Genomic DNA, 20,536 nt, shown 5'->3' with positions numbered 1-20,536 from the left:
CATATGCTTATATTAATTTCCCCATCAATTTCCACTATAGATTTATTATATACCGTGTAACTTCAAGTTTGATATAATCTTCAACTTTCATCTCTAAGTTAGAAACACTCCACTTTTACTAAAATTACATTCCATACGCTTTGTCTTGCTACTACTTGACCGAAGTCATACACTTTTGAGGCTTATCTGCAAGTTTCCAACCTCTCATTCAATCCATACATTGAGTTTTCAAGCACGACTACATCATTTACAAAAAAAAAAGTGTGGTTTGTTCCTCCTAAAACATTACTTTAAGGTATTCTTTTAACCTCACCTAGGATGTGTAAGCACTAATAACATTAAAGGTATCTTGATCGACTACAAATTTTTGGACTATGATCCGATTACCTAATCTTTTTGCATCCATAATATCCTTCTTACACTCCTTATCTACAATCATGCCTACCCTATTTCTCGATCTAACTTTGTCAATGTACTAAAACTTGAATCATTTTACTGCCTAATTCTTTCGCATTTTTACTCACCTACTTAGTTTCTCGTAGGCACGTAAAATTTATCCTCATCCTAGTCATATTGTCCATATTTCCATAAATTTTTCAGTAAGAGTGTATATATTTCATGTTCCAAAACAAATCCTACTCTTATAAATTAACTTCTTTACCACACCCGTTCATAAAGATGTGAAAAGTCTTGCTTATTTTTCACTGCATCCAGTCGCGCAATACATCAATCCTTGCTCATTGTATTGTACCCAAGCTATATAATAGGTGTTGCTTCCGTAGAACGACCTAACATCACATTATAACATATTTGGTCCATATCATAGAAATTCAACGAAGTTTTACGTTGGTTGTCAACTGCCTAACATAGTCCTTTTATTTTATCCAGGTTTAAGACCAACTATACATAACATAGCAAGACCAATATAGACATGACTTTTTTTTTTTGGTCTAGTAGCCTAATGGCTAGAGCTCACACAGTTAAATGTGGAGAAGTGGAGTGTCCGGGGTTTGAACCCCTGCCCCTGCATAAATTATGCAATGTTCCTACCAACTAAGCTAAACTCACGGGGAGTAGACATGACTTCTTTAATCAGATAAAGAATGATAACTTTATAAATAAACCTTTAAACATATTTGACTATAAGAATTTGATTTTGTTGGTGTTATTAAAAAAGATAAGAATTTATATTATATTTTTTATATTGTTGATATCATTGAAAATATAATTTGTTATAATACGAAAATGCAAAATATCTATTATTTATACCTAAAATTTTAATCAACATTTTATAAAAATTATTGGTTGTGACTTATACGCATTAGTGCAATTAAAAGAGCCGACAGACAGACACAAAGTACCCTTCTGAATGCTAATTATAGATAATGTTAAATTTTATTGAGGAAAAAATGTAACATAAAAACATAATGAAGGGAACAAAAACATAAAGAAGTCCAAATACAAGCGCCTATAAAATAGTCCAAACACAAGCAATTCACTAATCCCATTTAAGATTTAGTCAATAAGATAGGAAGGTAGTTTCTTAGTAAAAAAAAAAAGGTATAGAATAATAATTAGGTGAATGAATGAGCATCCTTTAGAAGTTGGTTGTTGGAAAAGAAACATCCAAATCCAATCCAACTTTGCTGAAAAGGAAAACGCCAAAATTCAATTGAAAATTACTTAATATACTAAAATAAACAAAAAAAAAAAAAAAAAACCTGCGGTGTGGTTTGGTTGGGTCAATCTAATCTAAATCTTAAATCTTAACACACCAACCAAACACAAATGAGATGAGATGAGATAGGATTATAGAACTGAATTGAATCGAATTGAATTGAATTTCCTCAAACAAACAATGGCATCCTTATCCCTCTCATCACCACCATCACTCTCTTCCTCATTCTTCAATGCCTCCTCACGACTTAACCTACGCACCCCTTCCTCTCTTAAACTACGCACCAAACCCCTCTCCTTCTCCGTCAAAGCCATAACCCTCACTCAAGACGACCTCAAAAAACTCGCCGCCGATAAAGCCGTCGAATATGTCAAAAGCGGCATGGTCCTCGGCCTTGGCACTGGCTCCACCGCCGCCTTCGTCGTCTCCAAACTCGGCGAACTTCTCAACTCCGGCGAACTCACCAACATCATTGGCGTTCCCACCTCCAAACGCACCGAAGAACAAGCTCGTTCTCTCGGTATTCCTCTCTCCGTTCTCGATGATAATCCTCGTCTCGATCTCGCTATTGATGGTGCTGATGAAGTCGATCCGTTTCTCAACCTTGTTAAAGGCCGTGGCGGTGCTCTTCTCCGTGAGAAAATGGTGGAAGCCGCTTCTGATAAATTCGTTGTGGTTGTTGATGATACAAAATTGGTCTCTGGTCTCGGTGGAAGCGGTTTAGCGATGCCGGTGGAGGTTGTTCAGTTTTGTTGGAAATATAATTTGATTAGGCTTCAAGAATTGTTCAAAGAAGAAGGTGTTGATGCGAAATTGAGAGTGGATGAAAGTGGAAAACCCTATGTGACTGATAATTCTAATTACATTGTTGATTTGTATTTTAAGACTCCCATTAGAGATGCAAATGCTGCTGGAGCTGAGATTTCGTCCCTCGAAGGTGTCGTCGAGCATGGTTTGTTCTTGAACATGGCTACCTCTGTCATCATTGCTGGTAAAACTGGTGTTGAAGTGAAAGACAAGTGATTCATTGGTAAATTTTATTTTCATTTGTTTATGAGTATGTTGTACAATTGTTTTGTTTTACTTGGATAATGATAACATAAATATTACAGCTTCATTCATATCATGCAATAATTTTTATGCTGTGCTCAATGAAAATAAAAGAAAGACAATCTCATATTCATACATATTGTTTATGATGCAAGCAATGGCTAGGATGTGGAAGTGTTTTAACTTTTAAGAGTGTGGTTGTTGCAAACTTTACGGTTGTTTGGTTCATTGTGATTTTGGCTAACCCACCTTAGAACCTACTTAGAACACAAAAAACAGTTTGTTTTGTTTTAATAGCCGTTAAACAAACTTGGTTTAGTTGAGAGCTTGGAAGATCTTTTGGTCCCCAAACACATAATCTCCTTTGCTTTTGCTTCTAAAAACTTTTATTGGATGTCCATACATACAATAATGTTCTATGTAAGATAGTTTTATAAACAATTCTTTTGAAATAAATTGTTCTTTTTGTCATTGAACCCAAACAGTTTATTTGTAGATTGAGCGGTTCCTTTCTTTTATTGATCATTTTTGGACATTTATTCCTCAAGAATTCAGATTGTATACATTACAAATGTTCATTCTAGTAGAGCTAAATATGGCCTATCAGATGAAACAGATACCTCTTAATCTCCTGCACTATCAGCTATTGAATTCGAACAAGTAGATCTAGGAGTACCTTAGAAATTATAAACCCAAAACAAAGACTATTTGATTTGTTCTAGTTACACACAATTGTCAAAAATGCTCTTAATCCCTTTTTAAATTTTCAACCATCGCCCGTTTATAAGTTCTGTTCCCAATTGAGAAAAAATTTCGGTTTGAATTTTCCTGGTTCTGAATAGTGTTGGCTGATTCTGGAAAATCCAATTGAGAAACAACTTTGCCACCACTCTAAAAAACGAACGGCACCCAATTGAGTTAAGGGAAGAGACAAATCAAAAATAGGTAATTGAATGTTGTGGGAACAAAACCTTTGCCTCTCCAAGCCATCGTATGTCTTTTCGAAGAAGTTAAATTAGCCCACCGTCATTTGGCACCAAGGAGACTCGAACATGAGACCTTAAGAAGGATCATACTTCAATGTCCCAAGTCAATACAACTGGGGCAACTCAAATGGGTTTAGCTTTGAATGTTAATACCAATATTCCAATGGAAGCCTTTCAGAATATCTTCCCAAACATAGACAATACCTCACCATATATAGGAGCAGTTCGCCTTATGACCAATAATATGAATTATATCGGTCTTGCAATGGTATTTTGGACTTCAAAATTTGCACCCAAAAAGTTCAAGGGTTTACAATATCATGCTAATTTCATAAGTATGATACCAATGAATGGAACAAATGATTGTCGATAGTCAATTGTGTAACAAATTGACCGACGAAATCGTATTACGGGTGTATCATAACTTTGTTCAAATTTTAATGTATACAAAACTAATGAAATACATATGTATCTTTTTATTGATTGAATTGCCAAATATTTTCTTCTACATAAAAATTTGGACAAAGCTATGTACACATGTACATGTGATTTCATTGGTCAATTCATTATACAATTAACTATCGACAATCATTTGTTCTATTTATGGTTTATACGGTAAATTAAAATTGATGTATTATACTTTTGTTCAAATTTTAATTTAGAAGATATTGAAAAAATACAGTATCAATTAATGATATAATTGATTAGTGAAAGATCATCTTCTAAGTTTGAACTATGAATTTTTTGTCTGGCGACTAATCGGCTAGTAACTAGATTAAAATAACAAAGTACCAGTAATTTGATAAGTAATTCTATTCAGTAATTATAAAGTACATTAGTTTTTAGGATAAGAGGATATGTTTGTTCTTTAAAAAATTAAACATGCTTCTTTCTCCTTTATTTCTCCTTTCTTTTCTCTTGACAATTTTTTCTCCCATATACTAAATATCCAATGGAACCTTCTTGGCCCGGGTTGAGCTTGCTATGGAAAGAACTGATGAAAAAAGATGATTAAATTTCTGCATTTAAACTTTTATTACCTCTCTAATGAACATAAGGATGGTTATGATTTGCTGTTTTGTAGCATCTAACTGTTGGTTAAATAGAGATTTTGGCAGAAAAAAAAATTGCGAAACTAAGATCTAATTTTATACTTCAAATATAACCAAATTTAGTAAGACCCGTGCTAACCAACCCAACCGGTAATTGACTAGTGTATATGTAAAATCATTTTTATAACCAATTCATTTTAGTGTAGCTAAATCTGGACTATGTGGTGGATGAAAATAAATTCACCTGAATTGTCAGCTATTGAATTCACAATTTTAATTCCAAGCTTCGAACAATCAGATCCAAGGCTACCTGAGCAATTAATTATAAACCAAAAAACAAAAAACTATTTTACAATATCCACAGTTTAACTGTAAATTAGATTAAAAAAATATTGCTCTGGATTTCGTACATTTATTGTAACAAGGCAAACCAGACATGTTTAGAAGATTGAAATAATTGGGTTTGCATTCGCATCTGTATTTGTAATTATGTTTTTGTTTTTTGCTGTTCTTGATGCAGGTACCTTCCCCACAAAAAGCCAAATAGCAAGCTACATAGTATTTCATATTTTTCCACAGAAAACGGTTAAAACAAAACAAAAACGTATGTGATCCCGATCTTGATTATATATAAGTAAAAATAACTAAAGTTAGAATTATATTTGAAACCACCAAATATAAGTACTTTTTTTACTTAATTATATATATTTCATACCGGAGTATGTCCATGATAAGTTACTTACGGTCAGAATGTGACATGTTGTGTGGAATTTGAAAATCTTTTTCTGGAACTAGAGGCAAAGCTTGCTTGCAATCATCATTAATGGTGCCTGCAAATTACAAAGTTTTCAATAATGATGCAAATAAATTACTAGCTAGTGCTCTAAAAAAAAAAGTGAGTGAAGCTTACATTCGGGAATGACACATGGTAATGGAGGAAACTTGTTTGAATAATCAGGGTCCACTTTGATTTGCTGCCATCCAGGCTCACATTCACAGAATACACTAAATGGGTTTTTGTGAGTGGATGTAGCCCCACACTTTCCTTTTCCACATTCCACCTCTCTACAAATTTTATCTGCAATGCAACCACTAAGATATAATGTTTCAAAATCAGCACTTCATATCCATGCATGATGCATTAGACAGAGAAGGAGAAGGATTTAAGCACCTCTATAACGGTGAAAAAAGCTCCCTTTGGCATTAACAGTCATGCGTAGCAGTAGTATATAAACCACGGCCAGAAGGATCAAAAACTTGCAGGAACCCATCTGTTAACTTTTCTATTAATGATTGAGACTTTATAAAAGACAAGGAAATGAATAATGATTAAATTGACTTTGGTTTGTTCTAATTTTCCAATATATACACAAGGTGCCCAATTAGTTATAAAAGTTTTGAATAATGTAGCAACCCTTACATTTCATGAGCAAACATTAGAGTCATGAAAATACGAGGGGTCATTTCGGCTATTATATGCTTATATAATTTTAATAGGATGGAATTTAAATGTGACATCGACATGAACGAGCTAAATAAAAAAAATGTATAAGAGAAGTGATCATATATATTCAATGTGTGTTGGCCTCTTGGTGGTTTTGATGATAGATAAGATATTGATAAAAATTGCCAACCTTTTGATATAATTAAAGATTATTATAAGTTTATTAGTATATGTTAACACCAAACTTGCACTTGATTTACTATCAGGAGCTGAGTATAGCGAAAGGGGTCATACTCACACAAATTGACGAATTAATGTTTGAATTTTAACTAATAAAAATGTTCATATTTAATATCTGATACATTTTAAAAAGGATTATTGAGGGAATCTCTGGATAATATTAAAAAACTTGTGAAAGCTCTAACTAAATGGGCTATATCTTGGCTTGGGGAACTAGGATTATCAATAGTGCAAATAGTGCTAGATTGCAAGCTAGTGGTGGAAGACATCATGGATAAATCTAACAACCAATCAAATTTTGGCAATATTATGTCTACTTGTAGATTGCTATTACAACAATTTCCAAACTTTATGTTGCCTATACTTTAACAAGGAGTTAAAATTGTATGCTAGTCACCATATTTTTTATTTAATTCCATCTTGTATTAGTTCTATTATGTTGAATGAAGAAAAATAAGTTACCTTTTGTAAAAAAAAAAAAAGAACTTACACTCAAGTTTATTGTGTTAATAATTGTGCTTACGGAGGTGAAACAAATTAAAGAATATGATGAAGCATGTCAAAGGGATGAAGGGAGGAGTTGAGGATGAAGGCATGAAGCTGATCGAAGGGAGTAGAAGAAGATGATGCAAATTCATATCTTTGTATGTTTATTTCTGACAGAATTTTAGATGAAAGGGAGGCGAAGAGGATGAAATAGATTAGAGTTGTTTGAACCGAAGTTGAAGAAATGACACATTGTTGATTTGTTGTCAATATTGAATTTGGAGTTTGCTATTTTATTAAATTTAGGATTTTTTTTTTTTCCTTAATTTTGGACTTGTGAAATCTATTGGGCTTTTTTTATATATAAAATAATGTTAATTTGTTCCCTAAATATAAGTTAAGAAACTAAACATACAAATATATTTTTTTTTTAAATTATGTATTTAATATTTTAAAAGTTTTAAATTTATCTTTTCAAGAGTATAATCTTTTAATTTTTTTAGCTTCTTAACTTATTTCAAGGGCACAAGTTTATAAGTTTGTATGACCCTTTTTAAAATTTTGCTAGTTTATTTATTAGCTTAACAACATTATTTTTTGATTCCCGTTCAAATTTTTAAAACATTGTTGATTCTCCCTCCTAGTTATCTTGGTTTAATTTGTTTCCATATATAGATGTAATCGCTCCACTGTGAGTCAAAAGGGATGGCTATCAAGTATTATATCATTATTGATATATAGCTATGATCTCTTCATAGGAACGTTGAAGTCATCATATTCTATCATCAAATAATACAATTCTTTACCTACGTCGCTGATAATTCAAATTACATTGTTGATTTGTACTTTAATATTTCAATCAGAGATGCATAAGTTTTATCTGGTGCTCACAAAATAAGAGAAATTCATCGCATTCTTACAAATTGGCTTACATTGCATATAAAAGTTTGTTTGCTTATATTTAAAACTGAAGTAGTACGGTAAGATGAAACTGTATATATATATAGAAAACAATAAAATATAGAGAAGTTCATCATTTTTTAGACTAAGCAATGTGTGAAGCCATCTCAGATTGTATTAGTTTTTCTCCTGTAGCATCACCACGCTGATAGACACCTACCACATAACGATCATATGCATGCTTCTTGGCCTGGGTTGAGCTCAGTGTAGAAAGAACCTAAGAGATAAATGAAAGAAATAGATGACAAAGTAATCAAATGGATGTTTGGTAAGATCGTAGATTTTCCAAAACCACGGCGATCCACAATGATTTTTAAAAAGCTACACTTGGTAGCTTCTGCAAAATCATAGTGAGTCACCGTGTTAACAAACATATACTACTCTAATGCTGATGACAAACAAATATATGACATTAAGAAAGAGAGATCAGAGTGAAATTCACATTCAGATTCAGGGATGACACATGCTTTTGGAAGGAACATATGTTTTGGACCCGCTTTGATTTGCTTCCAACCAGGTTCACATTTACAGACGAACTTAAATGGATGTTTGTGGTTTGACCTAACGACACACTTTCCTTTTCCACAATCCACAGCCATTTTACAAGCTTTATCTGCAATGCAACACTAATATATATTAATTAATGCGTCAAAATTTATGATTTGAGTAAGATTATCACATTAGATAGAGAGAGGAGAGGGATTTAAGCACCTTTCAAATAGTCAAAGAGGCTCCCTTCAGCAGTCAAGTGTAGCAATAGTATGGAAACAACGACCAATGAGACCAAAAACTTGTTGGAACCCATATGGTAACTTTTCTAATAACTCTTGATAAAAAACAAATTGATTTTGGTTTGTGGCAAATTTCCAATATATACTGCAAGATGGAGTACTCAATTATTAAAGTTTTGTCTAGGGTTACAATTCTTGCATTCCATGAGCAGACCTTTGAGTTTTGCAATTATGAGGGGTCAATTATTTAAGTTTGATTTTATTGATTGAAAAATCTATGACATAATTTTATTTTTTATCAACTCCTTTGTGAGCGGGTGTGTGTTATAAACCTTGGATTACCGAATCAAGTTATAGAAGGAGCAATGTGAATATTCTAGCAGCTTGATGTGAAAAACCACTATAGGATCATGTGGAGAGACCAAAAACAGGGACTATACAAAGAATCAAAAGCTATTGGACTAAACAATTAACACTATGTTTTTAGTTAGGTTTATTTTAATGACAAATGTTAATGTTTTAATTATTATGTTTCTATTTTTCTCATTGCGATGACTTGAATCATGAACATTTAACTCTTCAACTCTTTTAATCTTTTACTCAAGCTAGTTGAGCTATTAAACCCATTAGTTGATGTGAAAGTGGATGATGCTTGGAATCTTCAATTTTCGAAATAGCTAACGATGGTTAGTTAATATCCTTGACTAGATCAAAGCCAAACCCAAAACACTACAACAGCATAGAGATAAAAAATCCAAGTCAACACAACATTTTTAATTAATTTGTGCTAATTTATAATTTATGTTAACATTAAACTGAATTAGAGTTAAGCAATTAAATACTGCATTTAATCATCAAAATCATAATTCATCTTCTAAGACTAAAATGGTCACTGATATATGATTAAAAAAATGTTAACATCTTAATTAATTTTCTTAGCACTTGCGTGCAAGCAATGTATGGCCCTTGAATTCCCGTTAAAGCCTCAAAGGAACAAAAGAAAACGTTGCAAAACAGTGATGTTTTTACCTTCTTCTTTTATAGAGAGACAGTATCATTGAATATTTAAATGTAACCCTCAAACTAGCTGTTAGACCATGATAAAGAAACATCTTTTGATTTTAACAGCATGGTCCCCTAAAAATTACTACATACACTAATGGAAATTTTGTTGGCTCTTGACTAGGTTAAAAGTGTAATAGTCATTTTGATTCTAAATATGTGATACATGGACACAATAATCACCGAATGTATCAAAATTATATAAAATATTTGAGTGTGATTTTAGTTAGTAATTTTATGAAACAAATTGACTAACAAAAGATACATTTGAGAACCAAATGATTCTTCAAAATAAAAAATTAATGAGACACAAATTTGAAAACTAAACAAACTAATGAAACATAAATTTATGTATATTTTTGTAATTTTGATACATTCAAAAACGACTGTGACAGCGCAACGTTTGAAGAACAAAATTACTATTTACTCTCGTCGAATTATATATAGGAAACTCTAGGAGGGTGGCAAATGGCTTTAACAGGAAAAGCCCTTGCAGGCCAAAGCCAATAACAAATAGTCAAAGCAGCACAAGAACACAAAATGAGCATTATTAAACAAGTATAGAAGAATGAGACATATATAATGCATGTTATGTAACAAGATTAAATCTAACATATGAACAAAACTATATCTCTTACGCGTATTTATTATTTTGATATTATAGCCTTAGCATTTGTTACTCTTCCTGTTTAGTTACTAAATCCTATTAAACCAGTAAGTAGAATTTTGGAAGGTGAGAAGGAAAAAAAATGGGGAAGGCAAGCAAATGGATTAGAAACCTTCTTCTAGGGAAAAAAGAAGAGAACTTCAAGCAGATTGATACATTCTGCCCCGATAATAAGACCGCAAACACGGTTAATAGTAGTAGCAGCAGTAATAGTAATAAGATGGTAGTGAAGCGCAGATGGAGCTTCCGAAAACTAACAAGTGGAAGATCAACGGGCAAGGTAGTAGCTCATAAAATTTCCAAGTCTTTTGATTCAGATGACTCTCCAAAATTACAAATACAAGGCCTGTTCTATACTCAGTCCCCAAGGTTTCGTCCAACAGCTGCTGAATTTGTGAAAAAAGCTGCTACAAAGATTCAAGCTTCCTTTCGCTCCTACTTGGTATAAACTTCTCTCTATATTTCATTACATTTTAAAAAATGTGATCGCATGTGTTGGTGTCACACACCGGACATGTCTTCTCGATCTCAAGTGTATGTGATACAAAGTTTATGCTATAACATACATACAAAATTTGCAGGCAAGGAGAGCATTGCATGCTTTAAAGGGATTGGTGAAGTTACAGGCACTAGTGAGGGGTCACCTTGTAAGGAAACAAACAACTGCAACACTACGTGGAATGCATGCATTGATGTCGATACAAGTTAGAGCACGAATTAAAAGGATTAAGATGGCAGAAGAAGTAAATCCCCTCGAAATACAACCTCCAAAACACACAGAAATTCCCTCCTTCAAAGGTCAAATGATACAACAAAATCAAGTAAGCCTCTGCAGAAACTTTCCAAATATTTGAACAAAGAAGATTATGTAATATAACCAGTATTCAATTTGGATGTCAATCCATCCTATTGAAAATTCATTCTAACAAAGTTTTTGGCTAATTTCCAGTTACATGTTTTGTAACTGGAATCGGTTTAAGGTTTGTTTGGATTAATTTATTTGAACTTAGCTATAGAAGTAAACACATGTGAGTTGTGAGACTATTTGGCAAAATTTACGGAAACCGTTTATGACATCTACATAAGATGTTTCCATCTTATTTCCACAAATTTTCTAAAATAGCTTATATGAGAATACTTTTACTTTATTTTGTCTTTTGTTATAGGATTAACTTATACACATGAATGCTTTTATGATACGAGCTTATCATAAGTTCTTATATATAATTATTTCAATAACAAAAGATAAACTAAAGTTAACAATTTTCATAGAAGTTATAAGCTATTTTCATAAACTATTCTTGAGAGTTTAAAAAAATAAGCTTGAAATAGCTTATAGAGATGTCATAAGTTGTTTCCATAAGCTCTCTCAAACCATCTCACAATTGCTTATTTCGATAGATAAACTCAAAATGAGTTATTTTAAATAGGTTTAGTTTATACATAGACACTTCTTATATGATAAGTGCTCATGACATAAACACAAGTTATTTGTTATTTATCTAAACAAAGATGTTATTCATTTATATATCAATAACTATATATAATATGGTTATTAATTGTTGAATAGTATTCAAAGAATATGAGCATGGAAGAAATGTTGGAGGTTATGAGAAGTAGAAGTGGTCCACTAGATGTTAAAAGCAGAAAGTATGACTCAATGGCATATTATTCAAGAAGTCGATCAATTTCAAAACGAGAAAATCAATTGAAAAAGAAGGAGAATCACATGAATAATAATCCTAGAACAATTCTCACAGCACCAAACAGCCCAGAAAAGTACTACAGTGACATGATTGAATATATGGACCCAACAACCTTATCAACATCTCAGCGTCACATTATTGTGCCTCCTAGAAAATCATGGTCATCACCAAGTTACATGAACAAGACAGAATCTTCTAGGGCAAAAACAAGGTCTATTAGTGAACCAAGACAAAGACCTAAACAAGGAACAGAACAGAGAAACAAGTCTATAGAATTTGCTTCTTTGAAGCAAAATATGTTGTCAAACTCAGCACGCTATGATCATTGGGTTGTTAATTCAATGAAGGAGAGTAAGCATGATTCCTTTGGTAGCTATGCGGTTACTACTAGTGATGATTCCTATTATTACTCGTGAATTCTTGAATGGTACAAAGTAAGCAAAGATTCAATATTGAACCTTGGTGCATAAAGCAAAACATAAATTCTGAAATTGGAATTTTTGTAACAAAACTTGATGTATGTTTTGTAGCAATGCTATATTTGTTAAGAATAATGATACGTGAATATGTTAGGAATGATTTATATGAAGGGGTGAGGAGAAATTAGTAGAGGATGGAGATCGAAAGGGAGGATAAAAAAATTAATGATGGTGTTAATGTGGAGGTTACGGTGGAATATAATGACACCAATAGTACTTCATATATATGTTTAATAAAGGTTATGTCTTTGAAACACAACACTAAATACAAATTAAAAACAAGACAAATTTACACGCCTAAAATGATTGTTATTAATGAGGATCGATATGTTAATATTTTTGTAGTGAATTTTGATCGTAATAATGTTTAGTTTAAATTTGGATTGTTTTATTTTGAAGTTGTACAACGCTCCTTGTTTTTCTAATTTCTTTTTGAACGATTTTAACTCATTTTTTTGGCACTGTGCGTGATATGCCAAGACGTATATATAAATAACAATTATTTTATCATTTTCTCTAGGTTTTTAGATGAACTAAATCTAAATCCTTGTCATGAACAACTAATTCATGTGGTCAATCCGCAATTGATCTAGTCATTCTTCATGAATATGACGATCTTTCTTTCCACTTCTCATCTCATTCAACCTTGTATGTTTTCTTTATATTTTTAGTTTGTTTAATTTTCTTAGGTTTTCTAAAACTTTCCTTTATTTTCTCTCTCAATTCAAAAAAATTACACTAAAGTGAAAGCTTCTTGTATAACAAATCCTTAATCGCATTAGTTACTCACATATCCAAGACACTTGATTAGTAGTATGGTGTCCAAACTCACTTGTGTGGTTGTTCAACACTCAATATGGATGGTTATTTGGGCTCCCCCTATGATTCAACAATGGTATCAGATCCTGATTTGCAAAGGGTTCGACCAACTCCTTGTATCAAAAGTCTTCCTAACTAAGGTTGTTCAAACAGCGGTGCAAGTACATGTGTATCTGGATGAAAAAAGTTTCCGTTTGACGGGGAGCATAATAAATGTATTGACTCATGTGAGAGGAGGATAGTTGTGTGGTACGTATGACTTATAAGTCACACGTGAGAGGGGGATAGTTGAACAATATAAAAGTGAGAAAACCATAAACTTAATGGCTTAACATTTTGGATTGAAATGTGATTTTCAAACTCACTTTCAATGTGGATGATCTCTCAAAAGACTTCCCTGACTCAATCACAAAATCAAATGAAAAAAGATTTTAACCGCTAGTTTGAAATCGGGTTATTGAAATTAAAAATTGCAAATTAGATACTTCTTTATCCCTCCCTAGTTTCCAATCGCTCACGCATAAGTCTCATTAGAAGGGAGAAAATAATTAAAAGAGATAGTAGAAATGGTAGGGGTCCAAATCTCAAAGATAAATGATATTTGTATATCCACTTTGTGATAATCTTTTGACAATTTTCTCTCTCATACTCACATTATCCTCTTATTATCTCTCTTCCTTTTTCTCTCTCCATTGTTTTTAACCAATAAAAAGAGAGGAAAAAAAATTGTCACCAAAAGTTGTATGAAATGGTTGTTCAAATATCACTATTCAATCTCAATGAAATATGAATGGCACTGCTCAGTGAAGCACGAGAGAACACAGCACAACGAGTCTCCTACACAAAAAGCAAAATTCAATATGGGACCCTCCCTCCCAAGTTTAAGTTCCTTAAGTTATTCATCCAAAAAAAGTTCATCCCCTCATTAACATAGTTTTGAAAACCGGACCGGCCGGTCGAACCGGTCCGACCATGAATCGGAGGGGTAACCGGTTCGGTTGACATATTGGATCGGTCATGCATTTAAACCGGTGAGAACCGGCATGAACCGGACAAACTTGTTTAAAACCGGTGAACCGACGGTTTAATGAGCTGACCGGTTTTTTTAATGGACAATTGTTTTATATATGGGACCCTCCCTCCCAAGTTTAAGTTCCTTAAGTTATTCATCCAAAAAAAGTTCATCCCCTCATTAACATAGTTTTGAAAACCGGACCGGCCGGTCGAACCGGTCCGACCATGAATCGGAGAGGTAACCGGTTCGGTTGACATATTGGATCGGTCATGCATTTAAACCGGTGAGAACCGGCATGAACCGGACAAACTTGTTTAAAACCGGTGAACCGGCGGTTTAATGAGCTGACCGGTTTTTTTAATGGACAATTGTTTTATATATCAAAATATTGAAAATTGGTGCAGCTGGGGATCGAACAGGCGCGCATGTATTCACTAAGGCACTAAGAACCACTGCACCACTTTTGTTTGTTGTGATAAAATATTGATTCATATTGATTATATATTAATTCAAAATACCATATTGATTTTCCATTCACATTTGAACTTGTATTGTCTTTTTTTTTTTTTTTTTGCATAATTTGTATTTTTGTCATTTTTTTTTGAATAACTTGTATTTTGTCTTTCTTAAAAATAAAAAAAAAAACATGTATTCTCTTTTTATTTTTTATTCTATCTTCATAATATATTATACAAGTAAACGTTTCTATTTTTTTAAAGGAAACCAAACACTCTTTTTTATTTTAAGGAACCAAGCTCACTCTTATCATTTAAATATTATTGTCCGACATCTCAAATATTTTAATAAACATTTTTTTTACAATATTTTTTTTGAAAGAATAGTTTTATTTTACTATATTTATTTGAATATGTATTACTCTCTTCGTCCATATATTTAAACACCCATTTTATTTTATTTTTGTCCTTAAATGTAAACATTTTTTAAATTACAACACTCATTAATTATTTTAGTTTCTAAAGTGATCGCGAGTCACCGATTCAATCCGAGTTAATCCGGTTAAATAACTATATAAATTTAATCTAAGGACCGAGTTATCTAACCGAATCATCTGAGTGGTTCCGATTCAGTCATGCGGTTCGACCAATGACTCAGTGGTTCGACCATTGACCCAGTACCCCCGCCGAATCGATAACCGAGCCGAGTTTTAAAACTATGCTCATTAACCCAACACCCTCAACTTCACCTACAAAACATAATTAAATTTTCACGGAATAGTCATTATTCACCACTACTAAATGCACCGTAGAAGCTCCCAACATATATAAATAGATGTATTTCTCCGCAGTCACTGGGGTGGACTGCAGTATGCTAACAAGTTATAATTTGAACCGTGATTTTCTTCTAACAAAACAAGGATGCTAATCACCAAGCAAAACAATTAAAAGAAACGAAAAAAATATATGGTTGAACTAATTATTTTGATGAAAAAAAAAAAACAAAAATGGGACAAGTAAACAAATTCAAAAATATATTTTCTCACCGGCTAATTCACTGATTGCATGATAAACATGATGTATCATTCTTAATCATGTTTATACTACCCCATTGGAGAATCAGAAGACTGAGCTTGGGGTGGATCAATTATTTTTCCTGCTGCTGATTATACAAAGAACTGAGTTGATGAAAATAAGGACAAGTCCTAGAATCCATTGACCTTTTCTTCTTATTCACAACAATATCCTTTGTCTTTTTAAAATACTTATTTATGTTTTCCCATTTTTCTTTACACCTCTTTGCGCTTCTCTTGTATCCCAACTCAAACATCCCTTCAGAGATTCTCTCCCACAAAGGTCCCTTATTACTATTTCCTTCAACATTATTGTTGCTTCTGTTTATTACACTTGTAGTAGACTTGAGGTTTATGAGTGCCAACACTTCATCTCTTGGCCACCTTCTCCTATCCTCTAATTTCTCCATTATTGTAGGCACAACAAGGGTAGAAGTGGAATTTGAGTACTCTGTGTCACTTGAGCTAGGGTTTTGATCTGCTATCACATTAGAAAAAGGTGTTTTTGATTCTAGATTGTTAGAAGGATTATTAGGGTTTTGTGGGTGCAATTGTGTAGAAGAAGAAGAAGAATATCCTGTGGCTAGATATTTGTTCAAGAATTCAATGATGTTGGCTTGTCTATCACTTGCAATAGCTTGTTGTTCTTGTACCATCATGTTCATCCTTTCAATCTCTTGTTTTTTCCATGTTTCCTCTCTATCAAGCTTTTCTTGATCTCTTTTGAGCATGTCTTCAAGTAGCTTATTGTGTATTTCTTCTTGTTGTGCTATTATTTTATTAACCACTGTCTCACAAAAACTCTTCAACATTTCAAATCTATCACGGCGCCTCTTCCTCTTTTTGTTCTTTGATTTCTCCATCCTCACCTTGTCGTCATCATCATCACATTGCTTGGTCTCTAATCTATCATCTTCTTCGAGTTGGGTGTTTTCGTCAACACTAAAACCACCACCTTGATAAAGATCTTGAAGCTCGCTAACGAACCGGGGGAAAAATGATGCGTTCTCATGTTCAAACTTCTCCTTACAATTTTGAGCACTCTTCTTGATCCCAAGCTCAGCTAGCTTACTGCACACAACAATTGACATAATTAACCAAATATCAATGAAACATTTATATAATAATTGTAATTACCTTGAGACATGATCCCATGTGATGAGTTGATCTGGGAAGAAATTGTGGATGGTAGATGTGATCTTGAAGAGTACAAGAAGTTCGTGGTTGGTCCAGCTAGAATCGATGATCAACGGTGGTGGAATTTGGATCTGGAAGTTGATTGAATTAGAATTAGAATTAAAGGTAGTGGTGTTAGGGGAGTGGTGGGGCAATGATAATATTGATGGGTGGAAGAGGTTTATTTGAGTTTGAAGTGGAAATTGATCATGAGAATTGGAAGTAGAAGTAGAAGGAATTAAGGGTATGTGGTGGAAGGTGTTGTTGATGTTTGCAACAGAAGAAGAAGAAGAAGACGAAGGAAGAAGACTAGTAGTAGTAGTACTACTCAATTGCTCAAATTCAAAATGTTCTCCTTCATCCAACATGTTTGCTAATGCTACCAAAGCAGCTCTACTACTATACTCTACATGCATGACGTTAATCAACCGGTCTCTTTCTCTCTTGTTTGTCAACACTTAACATGCTAGTTTTGTTTATTTAGATGAAATTAAAAAGTGTATGAATTCAAAGAAACACGCTTCCTAATAAGCCATAAATAAATTGAGGCAAGTCAATTCAAATTGATCTCTATATTCTATGACGCATTATTATTTATAGCTGCCTATCCTTTATGTTCACTTAATATTATATAAATAATACCATCATTAAGCCTAAAAATTAATACCAATTTTTATATATACAAAGTATATAAATCGTTCTATAAATTAACTAATGTAACATTCTCAAATCTACACACTACGGTTGTATGTTTTCCAACGTTATTCAACTCATTTAGGCTTTGTTTGGATCAGAGAAGAAAATGAGAGGAAAGATTGTTGAAGGAATGGAAGTGTATAGAAAGTGAATGGAAAGTGAGATGATTTTTTAGTTGTTTGGTATGAGTGAAAGTGAATCAAAAGTGAGAGGAAAGAAATATATATTACTTAGTAAATGACATAATCACCCTTACATAATATAAATGTCATATTTTAATGAGGTAATAAATGTGCGACTATATATATAATAAATGTAAATTTAAAATAAGTATTATTACATTATTATTTAAACGTTGACTTAATTACTAATTGATTTTTGTACATGTTATTCGCAAGAACTTAATCAACTAAAACAAAGAAAACACCAGGAGTACATGATGTGAAAAAACAAAGTGACGGTAGCATATAGCAAAAGAAAAACTAATGTATGCTTTGGTTGATGCCTTAGATCTCAAAAACAAGAAATTAAACAAACAAAAAATAAAACCACAATATGATTGTGATGTAAAAAAACACATTTCAAAAGCAAGAGCAATTTTGTCCTTTCACTGAAGCGGTTCTCCATTCTTTGCTTTCTTTCTAAAACTGGGCGGAAAGGATTTTAGCCGTGGGACCCATAAAAACTAATCTTTCCTACCTCACTGACGGGGAGTCCAAACTGTAAAAAGATCTTGGTTCACCTCACTTTCTTTCCTCCCCACAATCAATCCCTTCACTATCCCTTGAACCAAACAAACCTTTAAAGTGAACTATTTCTTTTAAAGATCAACCGTTAATTTTAAAAATAGATATTGTAAATGAATTATAGTAAATAACAATATTTCATCCACAAGTTCTTTCTCAACTAATAAAAATACTAAAATATTATTAGTTAATCGTCTTTATCTTTTGACTTATTCACTATGAAGCATGGACATGGGACAAGACATAAAAAATGTCACGCTGACGCCTATTATAATTCAACATAATCATATATATCGGTGTTGAACACCAACACGTTTTCGACGCCAATGCAGGTTTAATTCGATGAGTGGTCATATCCATAGTACGTGAGATTTTTCATTTTACATTTAATTTATTTTGAAGTTTGCAAATCGGTTGGATGAATGAATGATTTGGGGATTGAAGTACACGCGCGAGGAGGGGGTAGCATGGATGGAGTACTAGAGTAGCAGTAGCTAAGCCTGATAGTGACGATAGTATAATTAACGGTACAGAAATGACAGTGCACGTGAAAATAAACAGAGAGTGGGGCCAGTGATTTTAAGGATGGGAATCTTCACATATCACCATGGCAGTCACCACCACGTGCAAGCTCTTTTACCCTCTTCTACTTTGCTTGCATTGCCCACAGTCACAGTCACAGAGCAAGACCAGACCACACGTGAGTTCATCTTGACAGAATATCTTTGTTTTACATCATTTTTGTTTATTATTTTGTTTTAATTCAAGTTTAGTTTAGTGATAATCACAATCAGTGGTTAATCACATTTTGTTTTAGTTTGTTATGAAGTTTGTTACAAGTTTCTTAGAGGTTAGCAGATAATATCTAGAGTTTGTTACATTGTTTGTGTTTCAAGCAACTTAGCTAGACATTGTATATAAGCTACCTCCTTTGTATATTTTCGTATGTAGAATCAATAAAAATCAATTACAATTTCATCATAATTTTACTTCTCTCTCAATTCTCTCTCTAATTCACATAAACCTTAGAATCAGAAACTGCTTCTGAACGAGCTTTCGAACAGAGCTTCTGAACAAGCTTCCGCTTCTGATTTTCTGCGCTATCATTGTTCATATTTCATTTAAGTGCATTTTATCATTCTAAACATAATAACAATTCGTGTCTTAAAGAAAAAAATAGTTTTTTTTTTCTTGTTAAATTAGAGGTTCTCTCAAAAAAAAAAACCGTAGAGCCAAGATTATATCATCAATACTGAAATAAATATGACATTGACTGACTGTTGAACGATGAGTTATAAAGTCTGAGTATGAGAGGCAGTGTCTAGCGACAGAATCGTGGGCCAAAAGACAGACTAAAATGATAAAAGACAACGTGGGACCCCCATCCCTAACATAAACGTTGCGTTACATTACATGCATCTCGTGTGCTGTCACAATATACTTGATGTTCTATCGAGTACTCAAAGACTGTGAAGTGAACTACTAGCTCACTCTCTCGTTCCCAACTAACTTGTTACAACAGTCCACGCTCTTTTTTTTTCCCAAGGCATTAACACTATTGTTTTTTGATAAATAAGTTTAGACCATTTCTCCATTTGTGTTATTCATCCTTCTGAGGAGCCATACAAGACATTCACACTATGTTGACATCAAAAAAAATATTTCCTCCAATTCTATAATAAGCAAAAAAAAAAAACATTTTAAATTAATTGAATAATTGATATAAAAAGTTATTTTTAACATATAATAGTGACTGAAGAGAGTATTAAAATATCAGATAAGGTGACAATAGTAATTTGTTGTAACAGAAACTATAGAATGGAAATTATGCACTCGTCGCATTTTTTTTGTAGATAAATCATGCAGTACTTCTTACTCGCAGCATTAAACGAAATATTGTACGGATAAGAAATGGTGGGTTCTATTGTTACTATGGTGAAGTCCTCTCTACGCAGGCATGATAAATTCCTTCATTGAATCTTTCATTGCAATGTATACATAATAATCAAGACAAA

The 20,536-nt window shown here is 32.9% G+C and overlaps 5 protein-coding genes across 7 annotated transcripts; 2 read left to right on the top strand and 3 right to left on the bottom strand.

Moving 5' to 3' along the window:
• The first annotated feature begins 1,780 nt into the window (after positions 1–1,780).
• On the top strand, positions 1,781–2,800 carry LOC11421390 (probable ribose-5-phosphate isomerase 3, chloroplastic). Its single transcript, XM_003626376.4, has one exon. The coding sequence runs from the start codon at positions 1,859–1,861 to the stop codon at positions 2,699–2,701; it is 843 nt and encodes a 280-aa protein (XP_003626424.1). The 5' UTR covers positions 1,781–1,858; the 3' UTR covers positions 2,702–2,800.
• A 437-nt stretch (positions 2,801–3,237) lies between these two features.
• On the bottom strand, positions 3,238–6,233 carry LOC11432827 (uncharacterized). 3 transcript variants are annotated; one of them, XR_005643072.1, is made up of 7 exons: positions 5,938–6,227; positions 5,677–5,844; positions 5,510–5,596; positions 5,177–5,317; positions 5,011–5,076; positions 3,700–4,708; positions 3,238–3,619 (listed from the first exon to the last, which is right to left on the bottom strand). XR_005643072.1 is itself a non-coding variant. In XM_003626374.3 (6 exons), exons 1-6 carry the CDS (start codon positions 6,035–6,037, stop codon positions 4,656–4,658), a joined length of 615 nt encoding a protein of 204 aa, XP_003626422.1. In that variant the 5' UTR covers positions 6,038–6,227; the 3' UTR covers positions 3,238–4,655. The 3 variants fall into 3 exon arrangements, 1 of the variants encoding a protein (XP_003626422.1); XR_003007120.2 differs by having other exon boundaries at positions 3,238–4,708; positions 5,677–5,858; positions 5,938–6,233; XM_003626374.3 differs by having other exon boundaries at positions 3,238–4,708.
• A 1,590-nt stretch (positions 6,234–7,823) lies between these two features.
• Positions 7,824–8,916, bottom strand: LOC11425678 (uncharacterized). Its single transcript, XM_003626373.4, has 3 exons — positions 8,608–8,916; positions 8,339–8,509; positions 7,824–8,113 (listed from the first exon to the last, which is right to left on the bottom strand). Exons 1-3 carry the CDS (start codon positions 8,699–8,701, stop codon positions 8,067–8,069), a joined length of 312 nt encoding a protein of 103 aa, XP_003626421.3. The 5' UTR covers positions 8,702–8,916; the 3' UTR covers positions 7,824–8,066.
• Positions 8,917–10,137: 1,221 nt separating this feature from the next.
• On the top strand, positions 10,138–12,844 carry LOC11434651 (protein IQ-DOMAIN 14). The gene is made up of 3 exons (XM_003626372.4): positions 10,138–10,798; positions 10,938–11,177; positions 11,927–12,844. The coding sequence occupies exons 1-3, from the start codon at positions 10,439–10,441 to the stop codon at positions 12,476–12,478; spliced, it is 1,152 nt and encodes a 383-aa protein (XP_003626420.1). The 5' UTR covers positions 10,138–10,438; the 3' UTR covers positions 12,479–12,844.
• A 2,795-nt stretch (positions 12,845–15,639) lies between these two features.
• On the bottom strand, positions 15,640–17,685 carry LOC11434200 (trihelix transcription factor GTL2). Its single transcript, XM_003626371.3, has 2 exons — positions 17,041–17,685; positions 15,640–16,974 (listed from the first exon to the last, which is right to left on the bottom strand). The coding sequence occupies exons 1-2, from the start codon at positions 17,493–17,495 to the stop codon at positions 15,978–15,980; spliced, it is 1,452 nt and encodes a 483-aa protein (XP_003626419.1). The 5' UTR covers positions 17,496–17,685; the 3' UTR covers positions 15,640–15,977.
• Positions 17,686–20,536: the final 2,851 nt, after the last annotated feature.

This window comes from Medicago truncatula, chromosome 7 (genome assembly GCF_003473485.1).
Source record: "Medicago truncatula cultivar Jemalong A17 chromosome 7, MtrunA17r5.0-ANR, whole genome shotgun sequence".
Classification (NCBI taxonomy): Eukaryota; Viridiplantae; Streptophyta; class Magnoliopsida; order Fabales; family Fabaceae; genus Medicago; species Medicago truncatula.
This window is presented reverse-complemented; position numbering and strand designations above follow the sequence as displayed.